This window comes from Neofelis nebulosa, chromosome 3 (genome assembly GCF_028018385.1).
Source record: "Neofelis nebulosa isolate mNeoNeb1 chromosome 3, mNeoNeb1.pri, whole genome shotgun sequence".
NCBI lineage: Eukaryota > Metazoa > Chordata > Mammalia > Carnivora > Felidae > Neofelis > Neofelis nebulosa.
In genome coordinates, this window is record NC_080784.1 from 165,956,326 (window position 1) to 165,973,097 (window position 16,772).

The 16,772-nt window shown below is 43.8% G+C and overlaps 1 protein-coding gene across 2 annotated transcripts; it reads left to right on the plus strand.

The window, feature by feature from the left end:
• Positions 1-328: 328 nt before the first annotated feature.
• On the plus strand, positions 329-15,799 carry OCIAD2 (OCIA domain containing 2). Of its 2 annotated transcripts, XM_058722630.1 has the most exons (8): positions 329-479; positions 2,833-2,960; positions 6,870-6,956; positions 7,249-7,345; positions 8,996-9,049; positions 12,324-12,371; positions 13,542-13,659; positions 15,436-15,799. In XM_058722630.1, the coding sequence occupies exons 2-8, from the start codon at positions 2,895-2,897 to the stop codon at positions 15,515-15,517; spliced, it is 552 nt and encodes a 183-aa protein (XP_058578613.1). In that variant the 5' UTR covers positions 329-479; positions 2,833-2,894; the 3' UTR covers positions 15,518-15,799. The 2 variants fall into 2 exon arrangements, with proteins under 2 accessions (XP_058578613.1, XP_058578614.1); XM_058722631.1 differs by lacking the exon at positions 6,870-6,956 and having other exon boundaries at positions 332-479.
• The last annotated feature ends 973 nt before the right edge of the window (positions 15,800-16,772 follow it).

Below are 16,772 nucleotides of genomic sequence, written 5' to 3' on the forward strand. Positions count from 1 at the left end.
CCCCCAAAAAAAAAAAAGGAAGGAAGGAAGGAAGGCTCGCCTGTAAGTGCATATGAACACCTGGCCTAGGGAGAGTGTTCGGTAGATGGTACTTGCAGTTCTTGTTGGGATGAAAGAAGTTCTCTGAACGTCGAGGAGGTAGAACCTACCAGGTGTCCAGACTCGGGAGGGGGTGGGAGCCTCCGAGAGCAGCGTTTCAGCCCGAGCACTGGCGAGCGGGCGCTGACGTCACCGCGGAGAGAGGCGGGGGTTGGATGCACTCGCCGTGCGAGCCGAGGGGCGGAGCAAGAGGAGGAAGGAGCGGCGCGGGCTGCTCGGGGAGGAGGCGGGGGCCCGGCGGCGGGGAGGCGGCCGAGGCGCGGGGACGGCGCCGGGAGGCGGGAGCAGTCCCGCTGCAGCTGCGACCGCGGAAGGAGGCGGTCTGGGCTCGGCTCCGCGGGCCCCCAGGCGCGGCCAGCGACGGGTCCCTACCTACGCAGGTGAGCCCGCCCCGGGTGACCGCGGGCGACAGCGGGAGGGACTGCGAGGAGCGGGAAGGGGTGGGGGGGCGCTCCTCTGCCGCTTTACCGCCGGGGTCCTCAGGGGTGGGACATCTAGAGTCGCCCCTTCCAGCCCCTCCTCTCCTGGCTCGGGCTCCGGCCGACATCGGGCAAACGTAGGACGCTTGGGGTTGTGCAGGTGGCCTCAGGGTGTAGATCGAGGCAGAGTCCTGCGGGCTGTTTCCGGCTTCCCTCCCCCGTCGCCAGAAAGTGCGGCGACCCCCTCCGCTGTCCGTCTGAGCTAGCACCCCTCCTCGTGCTGCTGCGGGCCTCTCTCCCACTGCCCAGCTGCCAGCACCCCTGCAACCCCAAGCACTGGGGAAGCAGAGGGACCCCAAACCAGCCCCGGGCACGGTGGCGGGAGCTGCACCTGGAAGGCAGCACGCTCCCGGGAGGTTTGCTCAGATGTGGACTGATGATTCACTGGGTTTGAGGCGACCCCCAAAGCTGAGATGTGGTGTCCTTGCTTCCGGATTTGAGGCAGCGGCCCAATGCCTAAGCAAAGACTATCTAATTTGGCCTTAGGTCAGCAAAGGCTTCCTGAAGATCCTCAAGAAATAGAGTGCCCAGGGCCACTCTGACAGCTTGCCCTTTACTGCTCATCCGCCCGCGGTGGGCAGGGTCCTGAGCTGGGGTTTATGGACTCATCCCTCGTCTTCCTTCCTTATCCTTGCAATAGCCCCTCAAGCCCCTTGCTGTATCCATCACCCCCATGTAACAGGTGAGAATGCTGAGGCACAGACACATTCAATCACTTGCCTCAAAGCACAAGGCTAGTGAGGAGTAGAGTCGGGATCTGAACTCAGGTCTCTGATTTCAAGACTTTTCACTGTAGGGTATCATCATGCTGCCTCTATAATAACATTAGATATCTGAGGTGAAGCCTGGTACAACTAAGGGTCCCCTTGGCTCATATGCCTGGCATTTTAGTAGGAAACTGAAATGTGTATGATATTTACTTTGCAGGGAAATAGAATCCAGGGCTATTGAGTGTAGTGGCCATTGTTGGGGTGAGGAGTGGGGTGGGGTCCCCCTGGACTATGCCCAACATTGCCAAATCACTTTTCTGAGCCATGTGATACTGATAATTCATTCTCTCCTTTAGAAATTCCTACCCCTCTGTGTCAACTATTCCTTCTCAGTCATTTCCTTGGCCGGTTTTGTTTTGTTTTTCTTCTCTTGTTGGTATTCCCTTGGCCTCAAAGCTCACATCTTCCAATACTCTTTGTAGGTCATTTTATTCATGTTTCTTGCTTTACCTATCATCTTTACGATGACACCTCCCAAATTCATCTTTTCAGCCTATGCCTAATCTGTAACTCCAGACCCAAATTATCAAATATTCTAATTCCTGCTGGCTAGTTCCAATGTATGCACCCACAGGCACCCATATCCAACATTTCCAAACTCAGATTTATCATCTCTGTCCTTCCATGTGGTCTTGGTTCAGGTCTTTTCAGTTCCTTGGCTGGACAATATATTACCTTCCAAACTGGTCTTCCTGCCTCTGGAGCCCATCCACCCCTTGAAAGCTCAAAAATCTTAGCCTTTGGTGTCTTCAGAACTGACTGGAGAGAATAGACCTTTCTTTCTCCTTCCTTAGCACCCTGTACGTACCTGTAACGGAGCCCTTTGCCTATTGTGTAACTGCTGACTTGTCTTTCTTCGCCTTTAGACCCGGAGCTCCTTCAACACTGATTTGTCTTATCCATCTTTGTATTCCCTGGTCTGGCACATAGTAGGCACTCCATAAATATTTGTCGTACCTAGTGACCTTGTAATGAATTGAAACTTTTTTTAGGACACAATTTCTAAAAAAATTTTTTTTTTTAACGTTTATTTATTTTTGAGACAGAGAGAGACAGAGCATGAACAGGGGAGGGTCAGCGAGAGGGAGACACAGAATCTGAAACAGGCTCCAGGCTCTGAGCTGTCAGCACAGAGCCCAATGCGGGGCTTGAACTCACGGACCGCGAGATCATGACCTGAGCCGAAGTCGGCTGCTTAACTGACTGAGCCACCCAGGCGCCCCTAGGACACAATTTCTAAGTAGTAGCACTGTGCATAGTGCCATTTCACTACATTCTAAATCTAATCTGTCACTAGGTGAGTTAATTTGTGTGCGTTGGTGGGGAAGAAGCATTAGAATGTGAGTTTCGCAGGTGGCTGGAGATGAAGACTAATGATAAAATGAAAATAAGTTTTCCAAATTGGTGAGTTGATACTAAGGGTGTTTTTAAGGTTGATTTAAACATTCAGCCACGGCATAGTGACTCCCTTCTACTTTCCTTAGACTTCGCGTCAACGAATAAGCTGAGTACGCTCACCTAGAAGAGAAGCAGAGACAAAGTCATCATGGCTTCAGTGTCTACTCATGGAAATCAAGATAAAGGCCCCCATTTGCCACCACCAAGCAAGCAGGTATATTTTTTAATTTGGACGTCTGCCAACTGAAGAGGAACATCATCCAGAACCTTCCTTAGACCTCATCCTTGGCCAGTCATCTTTTTGCAGTCTGGCACTTTGTTGGATGGGCGCAGAGACAATGGAGTGGGGCAGGAAACTATTTTTCTAGCTTCCTTGAAAAGGAGCCTTTTCAGTTTTTACTTATAAAATCCTTTCTTTATTCTTCCCTGTTTAGAATCTAGCCTGACTCTTACGTAGGCTGTCAAGGACTGAAGAGGTTTCCTTTAGCAGAGCAAAAGTCTTAACTGAATCTAACAGAATGATACATCATGCCTGCTTTTACATTTTTGTTACCAGGGCTAATCATACTGATCTATGCTGCTGACAGGTGTTCCTTAACCACTAAATTAGTGATCAGATTGAGAACCCTAGTGTTAACACGGGCACAATATTTCAAATTGTTCAGAAGGAATAGTATACGTTTCGGGGACACGTAAATGAAGCAAAGAGAAAGTATTGTGATGGGAAAATGGAGTTCCTGTTCTCCAGCATCAACTTTCCCAGCTAAAATGAGTTTATGAAGGGGGGTGATGTTGAAGGAGCAAAGTTTAGGAGAGGTTAACAGACAAATGACACGCAGTCACAAGGAAAAGAATTTAGACACCCGAGTTGCCTCTGTGAAATAGAGAACCAGGAAACATTTATGGCTCTACAGGAAAGGGTCACCAGAACTCCTCTGTGGAGACTGTGCGGGAGCACCGGTCTTGACTGCAGGACTCACAGCAAGTGTGGTAGTCAGGGTCCCTGAGTCTGGATGCATATATATGTGTGTGTTTGGGACAAAGGAGGGAGGGAGATGTGCCCCACCCCTGCTGCAGCCATAGGCAGGACCAAGGGGAGATATTTACACTGCGATAAGGAGTGCTTGCTGAGGAACTAAGGTAAGTGGAGGGTGAGAAGAGCTCCCTCTCTCACCCCGTGACTCACTCACCCTGACCACCGTCAGCCGGGCGCTGTGCTGTGGGGAGTTGTAGAGAAAGAAGACAGAGGTCACCTGCTTGAGTTGTTTATAGAACTCTGAAGGCATAGGGGCCGTGAGGTCTTCCCACCTGTCATCATGCATGTAAAGTGCTTGGCACAGTGCCTGGCCCGTGGAAAAGTACTCAAGAAACGGTGGCAGTCATCCACATTGTTATCTACTACAAAGAGTCCAAAAATGAATATTGGCAAAATCAGCAAGGCAAAACTCAAAAGTGAAAGAATTGCACCTCAAGAAAAACATGAAAAATCCAAGAGGTAAACGGCAGAGGTCCTACATAAATAATTCACAAACAAGGAGATACAAGTGTGACTAATATAGTAAGGAACAAATTAAATAAAATTTGTTTTTAAAAAATGAATGAAGGGCACCTGGGTGGCTCAGTTAGTTAAGCCTCTGACTTCGGCTCAGGTCATGATCTCGCGGTCTGTGAGTTCAAGCCCCACGTTGGGCTCTGTGCTGACAGCTTAGAGCCTGGAGCCTGCTTCGGATTCTGTGTCTCCCTCTCTCTCTGCCTACCCCCCGCTCACGCTGTCTCTTTTTCTGTCTTTCAAAAATAAACATTAAAAAAAAATTTTTTTTTAAACGAATGAACCACCCAGAGGATGGAAAAAATTATTTTCAAATGCATATTTGGCAAGGGTCTATTATCCACAATATACAAAGAGCTTTTACAGCTCAACATCAAAGAGAAAAACAGCCCAATTAGAAAAATGGGCGAAGGACTTAAATAGGTATTTCTCCAAGGAATATATGTGAATGGCCAACAAGCAAATGACCAGATGACCAATGTCATTGGTCATTAGGGAAACGCAAATCAAAACCACAATGAGGTACCATTCACAATCACTAGCATGACCATAATTTAAAACAGAAACAGTTTAGCTTATTTAGCTTAAATTAATGAAATAATTCATATTGAGAATTTTAACGTGCTAATTTGAAAAGAACAAACAAAAGAGAAAATGAGAAGTGTTGGCAAGGATGTGGAAAGGTGGGGACTCTCATACTTTGTTGGTGGGAAAACAGTTTGGCAGCTTCTCAGTAAGTTAAACATGGAATTACTGTGTGGGTCAGAAGAATTGAAAACAGGTGTTCAAACAGTTCGTAGCAGCTCTATTCACAACAGCCGAAAGGTAGAAATGACCCAAATATCTATCAGTAGATGACTGGAGAAACAAAATGTGGTATATCCATACAGTGGGATGTTATTGAGCCACAAAAGGGAATGAATTATTGACACGTGCTAGAACATGGATGAACGATAAAAACATCATGCAAAGGGAGAAAAGAGCCACAAAAAGAAACATACTGTATGACACCGCTTACATAAAACTACCCCAAATGGACAAATTTGTACAGCCAGAAAGCAGATTAGTGATCGCCAGGGAGCCAAGGGTTGGAGGGAGCAGGAAATGAGGAGAGGCTCCTTAATGAGTATGGAATTTCCTTTGGGGGTGATGAAAAAGTTCTGGAACTAGACAGTGGTTGTGGCTGCCCAACATTGTGGATGGACTCAGTGCCATAGATTGTCTACTTTAAAATGGTTGAAATGGTAAGTATTATGTTATGTGTGTGTTACCACAATCAAAAAGCATTGAATTACCATATAACAAAAGAGCACAGCCCAGGTTCAGTTGAGGGATTGCCCCAACATTCGAGGAGAAGGGTGTTGTGGCTGAAGAATATGTAGATTCTCAAACACATTAGTTATCAGAGAAGTGCAGATAAGAATAAAATATTAACATTTATACCTATTGGACTGTCAACATTTAGAAAACTGGATAATGCCAAATATCCCAAGCTTTTCTTTAACCTGCTTACAGTCCAGCTTCACTGGCCCCTAGGTGGGGTCTGTAGGCATAGAGGAATGTTCAAGACTGCTGGTGTGGGTAAGTACGATGCAGCCATTGGGGAGAGAACTCTAGCAAGACTTTGTCAAATCGGGAATACACATGCCCTGTATTTTACTTCTAGGGGTATATCTGAGAAATATTCTCACAGGGGACTGTAAGGAGACATGCCCTGGTGAGGAAACATCCTCCAGGAAGCATCCTGGAGAATTAGCCAGCAGCTGGAACAGTGAACTAGATATGTAAGCAACATGGATGGATCTTAAAAGCATAGAGCTGAGTTGAAAACATTTTAAGGGGCGCTTGGGTGGCTCAGTCAGTTAAGCTTCCAACTTTGGCTCAGGTCACGATCCACGGTTCATGGGTTCGAGCCCCGCATCGGGCTCTGTGCTGACAGCTCAGAGCCTGGAGCCTGCTTAAGATTCTGTGTCTCCCTCTCTCTCTCTGCCCCTCCCCTGCACACCCTCTGTCTCTCTCAAAAATAAATAATAAGCATTAAAAATATTTTTTAACATTTAAAGTACAATTAAATATACAAAACTTCCATTTGCATAAAAAAAGATGCATGCACCCATAACAGTGAACATTTTGCAGCAATGCATACCAACAAATGATCGGCATTAAGCCCCCAGAATGGCAGTGATAGAGGAGAATATGAGAATAAAGAATGGAAGTAAGAGTGAGTGAGTAATATATACCCACAAAAGGGGAAGGGTGGTATATGATGGGAGTTAGTCCAGATTATAGCATATCAACACAATAAAAAGAATAGATCTAGTAAAAGTGATCATTTCAACTATGTTGGTCATCCCATCAGAAATTACGTGCAGACCACTTATGAATGTGTAAAAAAGAAACCTGTTAAGATAGAGTATGATGACAAAAAGTCGTTTGTTGGCGAGTTCTTAGCCTAAAAATGCATACAGAAGTATAAACAGATGAATTGGAATAGCTAACTTGTAGTACACTGCCATGAATGGGATCCCAGAGATGGAAACATTGTGCTTTGGGGGAAATCTCTTCTTCACCCAGGAGGCAACTGGGTCTCAAGGACACCAGGCAGGCAAAGGGAGTGAGGAGCATTGCAGGCAGGATGAGCTGCATGGACGGAAGCTGGGGGTAAGAAAGAAAATGTGGCCTCGACAGTGATTCGTTGTGACCAGATATCTGCTCCATACTCGCGAGTCCATGAGTCACTCTGCTTCTGCAGCTGGGATGCTTTACTTGCCTAAACCCACCCAGCGTTCCCAGTTGGAAGGCACTGGCTGAGACTGGTCATTACTCTGCTGGCAGCCACACAGGACACACGCTGTGTGACCTGAGTGAAGAGACCTCCCTGCCCTCCTCTAGAGAAAACAGCAGATGCTTTTCTAATGATTTCAGTCAACTCACCACATAACTTTCCTTGCAGAGTCTATTATTTTGTCCAAAATCAAAACTGCACATCCACAGAGGAGAGATTTCAAAGATTATCCGAGAGTGTCAAGAAGAAAGCTTCTGGAAGAGAGGTAATTGAACCCCTCTTAATCTTTGCTAACACCATATTTGCTGCAATAAATTGCCCAAATATCACAGTAGAATTATGGTAATGAGTCCCTTTTGAGCAGAGACTGCATAATTCCCTGAAGAACTTTAAATATCAGTGGCTGTTTCGATTCTAAATCCATATTGAAGCCCTTTTAAGTGCAGAGGTCATACCTGATGTAGGAACACCTTCCCTCACTTAGCAAGAAGTGATACACACTTTCCTCCATGTGACCAAGGGCGTGTGCCAAGAGTGTTATTTAGAATTTCTGGAAAGATTTGACCCTCCTACATTTCGCTAGACTAACTTTCATTGAGTTCGGAAATAATGTCAGGTTCATTGCTTCATCCCAGAGCCAAGCACAGCACTACACATATAGAAATTGCCTAGTAAATATTTGTGGAATAAGAATAAATAAACATTAAAATTTTTGTGATATGAGTAAAAAGTGGCAACATTCCATTAATAATAATTCTCTTACAATATCTCTGAAATAACCTTTTCTGCTGATTCACTTCCTCTTGCTGGGCCTGTCTTATATAAGGCGAGGGTGTGAATTCATGCTGTGCATTAAGGTCTCTTCCAATTTAAAAAATTCATGATTTGTCATTTGAAAATGTCATAATAGAGCCCATAGATTTAGTCCCAGTGTTTTGCAGCATTGGGATAATTTATACTTTGAAATGCACATTTTTTAATTTCTCAAATCATTCAAGTTCAATATCAATTGTTTTGGAATTGGAAGCAACACTTTAGAACTTGATATTTATTATATTTTATGATTCTTGATCGTGCTCCTAGAAATTCACGAGTTTGTTTTTTGGTGTGTGTTTTTTTTTTTTTTTTACAACCTATGAATAAGTAATTTAAGTAAGCACTAGTAGATTAACATTTCAATATGACCCATTTGTCTCCCATCAGGTAGATATGAGTGGAAACATTGGTTGCTATTTGATTTTTCTCTTGCTGGGAGGAGCTGGATGTTGTTAAGTGCTCTCTGCTCTTGGAAGAAGTGTTGCGTTTTGATAGAACTAGATACTGCCTTTGCCAAACTAACTTGCCTGTTTTAAAAATCATAGCTCAGCACCGCCCATGTTTAACATGAATGTGATAATCTCATAATCTTCAGAAAATAGACATATCCAAATTGTGACATATCCAAAATATCCTCTGAGACAAAAGCTGGGAACGGTCCTAGATCAGGTATGCCAGAGTTTAGTGTATTGTTTTTTAACTTTTCTGTAGGATTGAAATTTTCAAAAGACAGCTAAAGGCGACTCCCAGATTCAACGGCTAAGTGTGCACTCTCACTAAGATACCTTTGTCGTCTGTGGCGCTCAGCATCTGGTGCGTGGTGGGCGGTCCCTAAAGGCGGGTGTCAGAGCTGGAGTGGCACGGGGCTAGGTTTTGTCATGGTAATGCTGTGCCTCCCGGCTGAGTGACTGGGACAGATCTCAAGAAAATTCTTCATGCGGTGCTTAATAAATACTTGTTGAATAAGTAAAATAACAAATGACTAACACCTCGTTGCCAAGGTAGATAAGAGAAGAAAACACAGGCTAATTTCCCCTGACTTCTGGGTGAGGTGCCACGTTTTAAACTAGCGATATTGAACCGGATCTTTCTTTTGCAGCTCTGCCTTTTTCTCTTGTGAGCATGCTCGCCACCCAAGGACTAGTCCACCACGGTAAGATTCAGAATCAGTTATTGTTCGACTTGAGAGCCCAGGTTTCAGTGATGCTCCTGGCAGCTTTTTGGCACTTGGCATTTGTTTTTTGGTGGAAGATTTATGTATGCAGGTTTTTGCTTATTTTCAGCCTAAGCACCCCCTCTCCTGAAGATGTCCTAATCTCCAGAAAGAGTGGCTATATTAAGTTGCGTGGCAAAGGGAAATTAAAGTTGCAGACGAATTAAAGCTGTTCATCAGCTGACCTTAAAATAGAGAGATTATTGGGGCGCCTGGGTGGCTCAGTGCGTTAAGCATCCGACTTCGGCTCAGGTCATGATCTCGTGGTTTGTTGGTTTGAGCTCCGCGTCGGACTCTGTGCTGACAGCTCAGACCTGGAGCTGCTTCATATTCTGTGTCTCCCTCTCTCTCTCTCAAAAATAAATAAACATTAAAAAAATTTTTTTAAATAGGTTTTTCTGGATTATCTAGATGGGCCCAGTGTAATCAAAGGGTCATTAAAAATGCAAGGGTGGATGAAGAAGACGGAACCAGGGGGATGGCAGCACCAGAAAGGCTCAGTTCCACACTGTTGGCTATGAAGACGGAGGAGGGGCCCAGGAGTCTGGGATGTGGCTGGCCTCTGGAAGCTGGAAACGAGAGAAACTCTAGAACTTCCAGAAAGGAATGCGGCCCTACTACTATCTTGATTTTAGCCCAGTGCTATGGTCTGAATATATGTGTCTCCCCAAATTCACTTGTTGAACTCCTAAGGCCCAGTGTGATGGTATTAGGAAGGGGGCCTTGGGCAGGGGTGGAGCCATCGTGAAGGGATTAGTGCCCTTGTAAAAGAGATCCCACAGAGCTCCCCAGCCCCTTTCATCACATAATGATGCAACAGGAAGTCTGCAACCCCGAAGAGGGCCCTCACCCAACCATGCTGGCACCTGATCTTGGACTTCAGCCTCCAGAACTGTGAGAAATAAATTTCTTTTGTTGCTAAGCCACCCAGCCTGCCGTATTTTGGTGTAGCTGCCCAAATGGTCTGTCACCCAGTGAGACCCATTTTGAGCCTCTGAGCTCCAGAACTATAAGGTAGCAAATTTGTGTTGCTTTAAACCACTGAGTTTGTGGTGAGTTGTTACAGCAGCCACAGGATACTGAGGCAGTGACTTTCTCTGTGCCAGAGTCCCTGTGTCTCCCAGGGGCTCCAGGTATGGTTAGACAGATTGTTTCCCACCCAGCTGTGCTCCAAGGAGGTAAGTCACACTGAAATCCACCCGAACTCTGTCCATCACACCATTCCTTATGACAAGAGGCTGCATGCAAGAGGCTACATCTGCCTAAGGAAGGGACCCTGTCTAATCTGAGCAACAGATCGAGAGAACTAGCAGCCGCCCAGCACCTCCCCACATAACCTCTTCCTGTCTCTTAGAGGTTTCCACTTTTCCTGTCTGTTCTCCCTTTCTTGCTCTCTTCTTTCTTCTCTCTCCATCTCACCAGAGCCTCCGTAGACATTACTTGGTCCCCAGATAACAAGAAGGTACCTGACCTTGTTGAAGACCACTATACTAACACTGCTGATTACCAGGATTTTTTTTTTTTTTTTTAAAGTAGGCTCCATGCCCAGCACAGAGTGCAATGCGGGCTTGAACTCATAAGCCTGAGATCAAGACCTGAGCTGAGATCAAGTTGGATGCCTAATCGACTGAGCCGCTCAGGTGCCCCAATTACCAGGATTTTTAAAAGAATATTTGTACCCAGCAAACATGAGGGAAAATGTTCTAGTTCCTTTTGGGGTGTCAGAGACCACATATGTCACATATCCAGGAGAATCCCATTTCACTCAATATTATTCTTGTCTTTAAAGGTGATTTGTTAAATATAATTTCATTTTTATAACTTCAAGGTAGCCTTTTTATAGAAATAAATTCATCAATCAGTAACAAGCCTTCATCAGACCACTTCTGACAACAAAAAAATATGGCCATGACATCTATAGGGGTTAATGTTTTATAAATATTAAACTGCTTAAAACCTACAGTTTTCTGCATATGTACAGATATACCTTTCCAGGTTTGTATATTAGTTTTCCATGGCTGCTATAATAAATTAGCACAAATATGGTGGCTTAATACAAATTGCTTATCTCAGGGTTTCAGAGGTCAAAAGTCTAAAATGGGTCTCACTGGGCTGAAATCAAAGTGTTGGCAATGCTGCATTCCTTGGGGGGGGTGAGGGGGGATATGGGGCTTCCTTTCCCTTTCCAGCTTCTAGAGACCACCTACATTCTCTGGCTCATGGCCCCTTCCTCTGTCTGTGAAGCCAGCAACACTGAGGCAAGATCTTCTCATACTGCCATGATATGTCTCTGAATCTCTCTTCCATATTCAAGGTGATTACATCTTTTTTTTTTTTAATGTTTTTAATGTTTATTTCATTTTTGAGAGACAGAGCATAAGCAGGGGAGGGGCAGGGAAAGAGGAAGACACAGAATCTGAAGCAGGCCCCAGGCTCTGAGCTGTCAGCACAGAACCCAATGCGGGGCTCGAACTCACAAACCATGAGATCATGACCTGAGCCAAAGTCACCACTTAACTGACTGAGCCACCCAGGTGGCCCTCAAGATGATTGCATCTTGATTACATTGGGTCCACCCAGATAATCCAGGATGATCTTCCTATTTTAAAATTACTTGGTTAGCAACCTTAATCCCATTTTCTTCATAGTTTCCAGGGATTGGGATGTGGACATCTTTAGGAGACCATTACTCTGCCTTCCACAGGTTTTATTGTTTTCATTTTAAAATTATGATATATATACTGTGAATCTCTAAACTGAGACTTCGTGTTGAGTTACTTAAAAAGGGGAGGGGACTATGCCTAATTGCTTGGAACTAGATTGTTAGCCCCCTCTTTGCGTTGATACCATTTTTTTTTAAATTTTATTAAGTAATCTCTACACCCCATGTGGGGGTTGAACGTAGAATGCCAAGATCTAGAGTTACATTCTCTACGGATTGTGCCAGCCAGGTGCCCCCCCCTTAATATATTTAAATTAGTCTTAAATGGTCTGTTTCATGTTCTTTTTCTGTACATTAAAGCTACTAATACTTTGCTACTTGCTAAAAATGGTTGAGAGTTAAGTTCAATTAAGAATTGACTTATAACTTTTAACAAATCATCTCTTTAAGAATCTGTGTATATCAAGATTTACTTTAATGGTTTATTTATATTTTATAAATTTAAATAAGGTATAAAATGTAATAATAACGTATTTATATATTACTTCTTAGGTTATTTAGCATCTAATCCAAGATTTGGATCATTGCCCAAAGTTGCACGTAAGTTATAGAAGTTAAAAAAACAAACCCTAAAAAGATTCATTTTTTTTTTTTTTAAACAAGATATTTATAGCAACTGGAGATATGAATGTCAGGTTAACAAACTGCCTGCGTTGACTCTCTGAAAAATCAGTCTGTTTCTTGTCACTTTGAAGTTCTTAGTTCATTCAACACTTTCTGATATAAGACTGAGCAGTAGGGACTCCACCTTAGGCCTCGTTAAAGCCTGGACTCAGAGGCATGGGCACAACATACAAGAGGAGACCAAGCAGAGCCTCTGGATGATAGAGCCATTAGGGCCTGTCATTCTCTTCTTTTGGCTAGTTAGCTGGGTTTTTTCTAAATATTTTCTTTTTTTTTTAATTTTTTAATGTTTATTTATTTTTGAGAGACAGAAACAGAGCATGAGTGGGGGAGGGGCAGAGAGAGAGGGAGACACAAATCCAAAGCGGGTTCCAGGCTCTGGGCTGTCAAACTCGCAAACCGCGAGATCATGACTGAGCCACCCAGGCACCCCCAGGATATTTTCTATAATGGACCTACCAAATGAATAATTTTTAAAAATCAGAGACTTTCTAGTAATACGTTTCCCACAAACTTGGGGTTTCATCTTCTTCCACTCATACGCAGACCCGTTATGTACAAAGAGGACGTGTTGCAGTTCAGGGTCTGAAACCTCATTCCCAGCAAGAAGAGCAGGTTGGACATTTCTCCCATAGGAGATTCCCTGTGCCTCGTGAGCTCTCTTCCCTGTAGGCAAGATGGAGTGCTGCTGCCCCTACTGTAACCCATCAAGAGAATTAAGGGCCTTTCGTGCCCCCGTGCCCCATGATTTGGAATCCACCTATGGCCACCACCCAAAGCCCACCCCTCCCTGCCCTGGGGCCTCAGGCATTTGTTTGCCACCTGGGCCTCCCACTGGCTGCCTGCCTCCTTTGCTGGCTCTATCCTGGCCCTTCCACCACCAGCTCAAAACTGAGGAGCTCAGAAAGCCTCCATTTCCCAATCCTGCTCTTTAACAGGGAGACTCATTCTCAGAGGTTTTGTTCGTTGATTTACCACGGTACTTTTCATGTAAGAATTACTACTGTTAATGTAGAAAGTTCTAGAAGATAATTAATAGAGGCGATGCTGAGCTTTTAAATTATCTTTCCTCACCTGCTTTTACAGTTGCGGGTATCTTGGGATTTGCCCTTGGAAAGGCATCATACATACGAGTGTGCCAGAGTAAATTCCATTCCGTCGAAGATCAGCTCCGTGGGGCTGGTTTTGGTCCAGGGCATAACAGGTTTGTAACTGTTTAAAAATTGTTATTAAGTTCTTAAATTTTAATTCCAGAGTAATTAATGCACAGTGTTATATTAGTTTCAGGGGTACAATACAGTGATTCAACAGCTCCATGTATTAGCCAGTGCTCATCATGTCAAGTGTACTCTTAATCCCCTTCACCTGCTTCCCCCAGCCCCCCCACCCGGCTCCCCCCTGGTAACCATCGGACTGTTCTCTATAGTTAAGAGTCTGTTTCTTAATTTGTCTCTCTCTCTCTCTCTTTCTCTTAATTTGTTCCCATTTGCTCACTTGTTTTGTTTCTAAAATTCCACATATGAATGAAATCATACGGCATTTGTCTTTCTGACTTATTTCACTTAGCATAATACTCTCTAGATCCATCCATGTCATTGCAACAGGTTTGTAATCTTTTTGGCTGAGGGACTGTTTTTATTTATTCATTTATTTATTATTTTTATTGGAGAAAATAAAAGAGAGCAAGCACGCGTGCACTCAAGCTGTGGAGAGGGGCAGAGAGAGATAAAGAGAGAATCTCAAGCAGGCTCCATGCTTAGCATGGAACCCAATGCGGAGCTTGATCCCACGACTGTGGGGCTCAAACTCAACAACCAGGAGATCATGACCTGAGGCAAAATCAAGAGTCAGATGTTTAACCGACTGAGCCACCCAGACACCCCTTTGACTGAGGGATTGTAATGAAGATAATTATAAAAAGTTAAATAAGGCCTTTTCACCACTGACAATATTAGACAATTTTTAAAACATCTCTATGTTGAAAAAAACCTCTTTAACTCTCAATTTTTGAGCTGTTGCTATTCAATAATAATTACCTGTTTCATTTGCTCAACATTGAGCACTTACTGTGTTCGAGACATCGTGCAGGTCTCTAACGAATACCTTCATCAGCAGACATGGCTTCTACGATCACGGGGTCACACCAGATTTGAACAGGTTTCTTTACGGCGGGACTTCTCAGAACCCTTCTAGGTTGGCGTGTATTGCGATTCTCATTCAGAGGTGTCAGCCTCGGGACTCTGGAGTTAAGGACATTACCCCAGTGGTTAGAGTACCCAGGTGAAAACCAGTTCTACCGCTTACAAAGCTGTGTAACCTTGGACAAGTGTCTTACCCTCTCTGATTTTCAGTTTCCTCCTCTGTAGAAAATGGTGATCAGAATTGTTTTCGTGGCATGTTACAAGGAATAGGAGTGATTATTTATGACAGTGAGGGCCCAGTAAATAGTACTTATTTCTATGATAGTATTGATAGGTTTGGTGTTAGGAACACATTTCTTTCAAGACCTTCACTTGTCACAGTGGGTTCTATTTGAAAGGCAGCATGAAACCTGTGAAAACAACATCAGACGTGAAGATCATTATTGACCTTTGTGGGGGGGATGACATTCGGCGGGGGGGGGGGGGGGTCTCAAACCAAGAAACAACTCCTGTTTTTCCTTTAAGTATTAGAACTTGTGAGGGGCACCTGGGTGGCTCAGTCAGTTAAGCATCCAACTCTTTTTTGGCTCAAGTCATGATCCCAGGGTCATAGGATGGAGCCCCATGTCAGGCTCCATGCTGAGCATGGAACCTGCTTAAGATTCTCCCTCTCTGCCCCACTTTTGCACGCACACTCTCTCTCTCTCAAAATAAATTAAAAAAAAAAAAATTAGGCTAGTGAACCTCCACATAGAAGACGCCTCTCAGTCACACTGTGTTAAGACTAGATAGACCAACCAGTGACAAAGCACAGACTTCTGTTTTTGCTTCCATTCTAGGCACTGCCTTCTTACCTGTGAGGAGTGCAAAATCAAGCACGGATTACACGAGAAGGGAAGCTCTCAGCCTTCAGCTTCTTAAACTTGTCTCTATGGCTTTGGAAGTTCCTTAAACCTCTCTCTGAATTTGTACACATGTAGAATTTCAAGTGTACTTTAAAATAACATATGTATAGTGGAACAGAAACATTGTGCTTCTCTCTTTTTGACATGCTTTCTGGGGAAGATCCTCAATTGAAGTGAGCAGTATATGTTTGTCTGCGATTTGAGAACTTGTCGGGGGCATTCACACACCAAAAAAGAAATTACATTGCATTCCTTAACTTGCTTACAGCTGAGTAAAAGCGCTTCAAGTCTTCGCTGATTTGGGCCATCCATTCTTTCACTCTGCTTTTGTCCAGGGTTTTAAGATCACGGATACAGGATGGGAGTGAATATTCAGGAACATGGGAAGCCATGCCCCAAAGAAAACCAATGTGTATAGAGGTAGAAACACAGGACAAGAAAGACTGTGTCTTATAGGTTTGAGAAGTACTTTCTAAAATATAGGAACCAAGATGTTTAAGTTGATAAAAAATATTTCCCTTGAAAGAGTCAGAATTTGAACCCACTGCCCTTTCAGTGACATAGATGACTTTGTGCCTCATTGGTGTGGTGAAGTTTTGGAAGAACCCATCATCTTTAGGTTACTTGTTTAGCATGCACATGGTCAGCACTAAAGAACTGGGTTCTTAAACTTGACTTTCCAAACTGCCCCTCCTTCTCCCAAGGAACAATTTGTTTATGGGAACGATCACTTGAAGAATTAATTCACGGAATGATAAACTTTTGGGGCTATAAGGAGCTCAGAAGCAGCCAATCCAACCCCAGGAGCTGGATTCCTATACTCCTACCAGGTTTTCTGCATGAAAAAACCAACCAACCAACCAGCCAGCTAACCTCTTCCACTGGAGACCTTGCATTTTATGGCGAGTTGTCTGAGACCTTCATAAACATTTAATTTGCATCTTCGCATTTTCTCAGGAAAATGCTTTATGTATGTGTCGCCATTTATTTACTGGTTTGTGTGTGTGTGTGTGCACGCTTGTGCATACGTGTACCTGTTTGTATTAATACATCTTGAAACCATGTATAAAAAGGAAAATCTCATCAGAAGTTAATAATTGATCTGAAATATCTCATTTTAAATATCAAAAATATTTGGGAAGTTTTCTTTTTACATGAACATTAAGTATATGACATGGAGGGTTGTTTTTTTTTTTTTTTTTCATTTATTTTTGAGAGAGAGACAGAGTACAAGTGTTGGGAGGGGCAGAGACAGTAAGAGAGACAGAGAA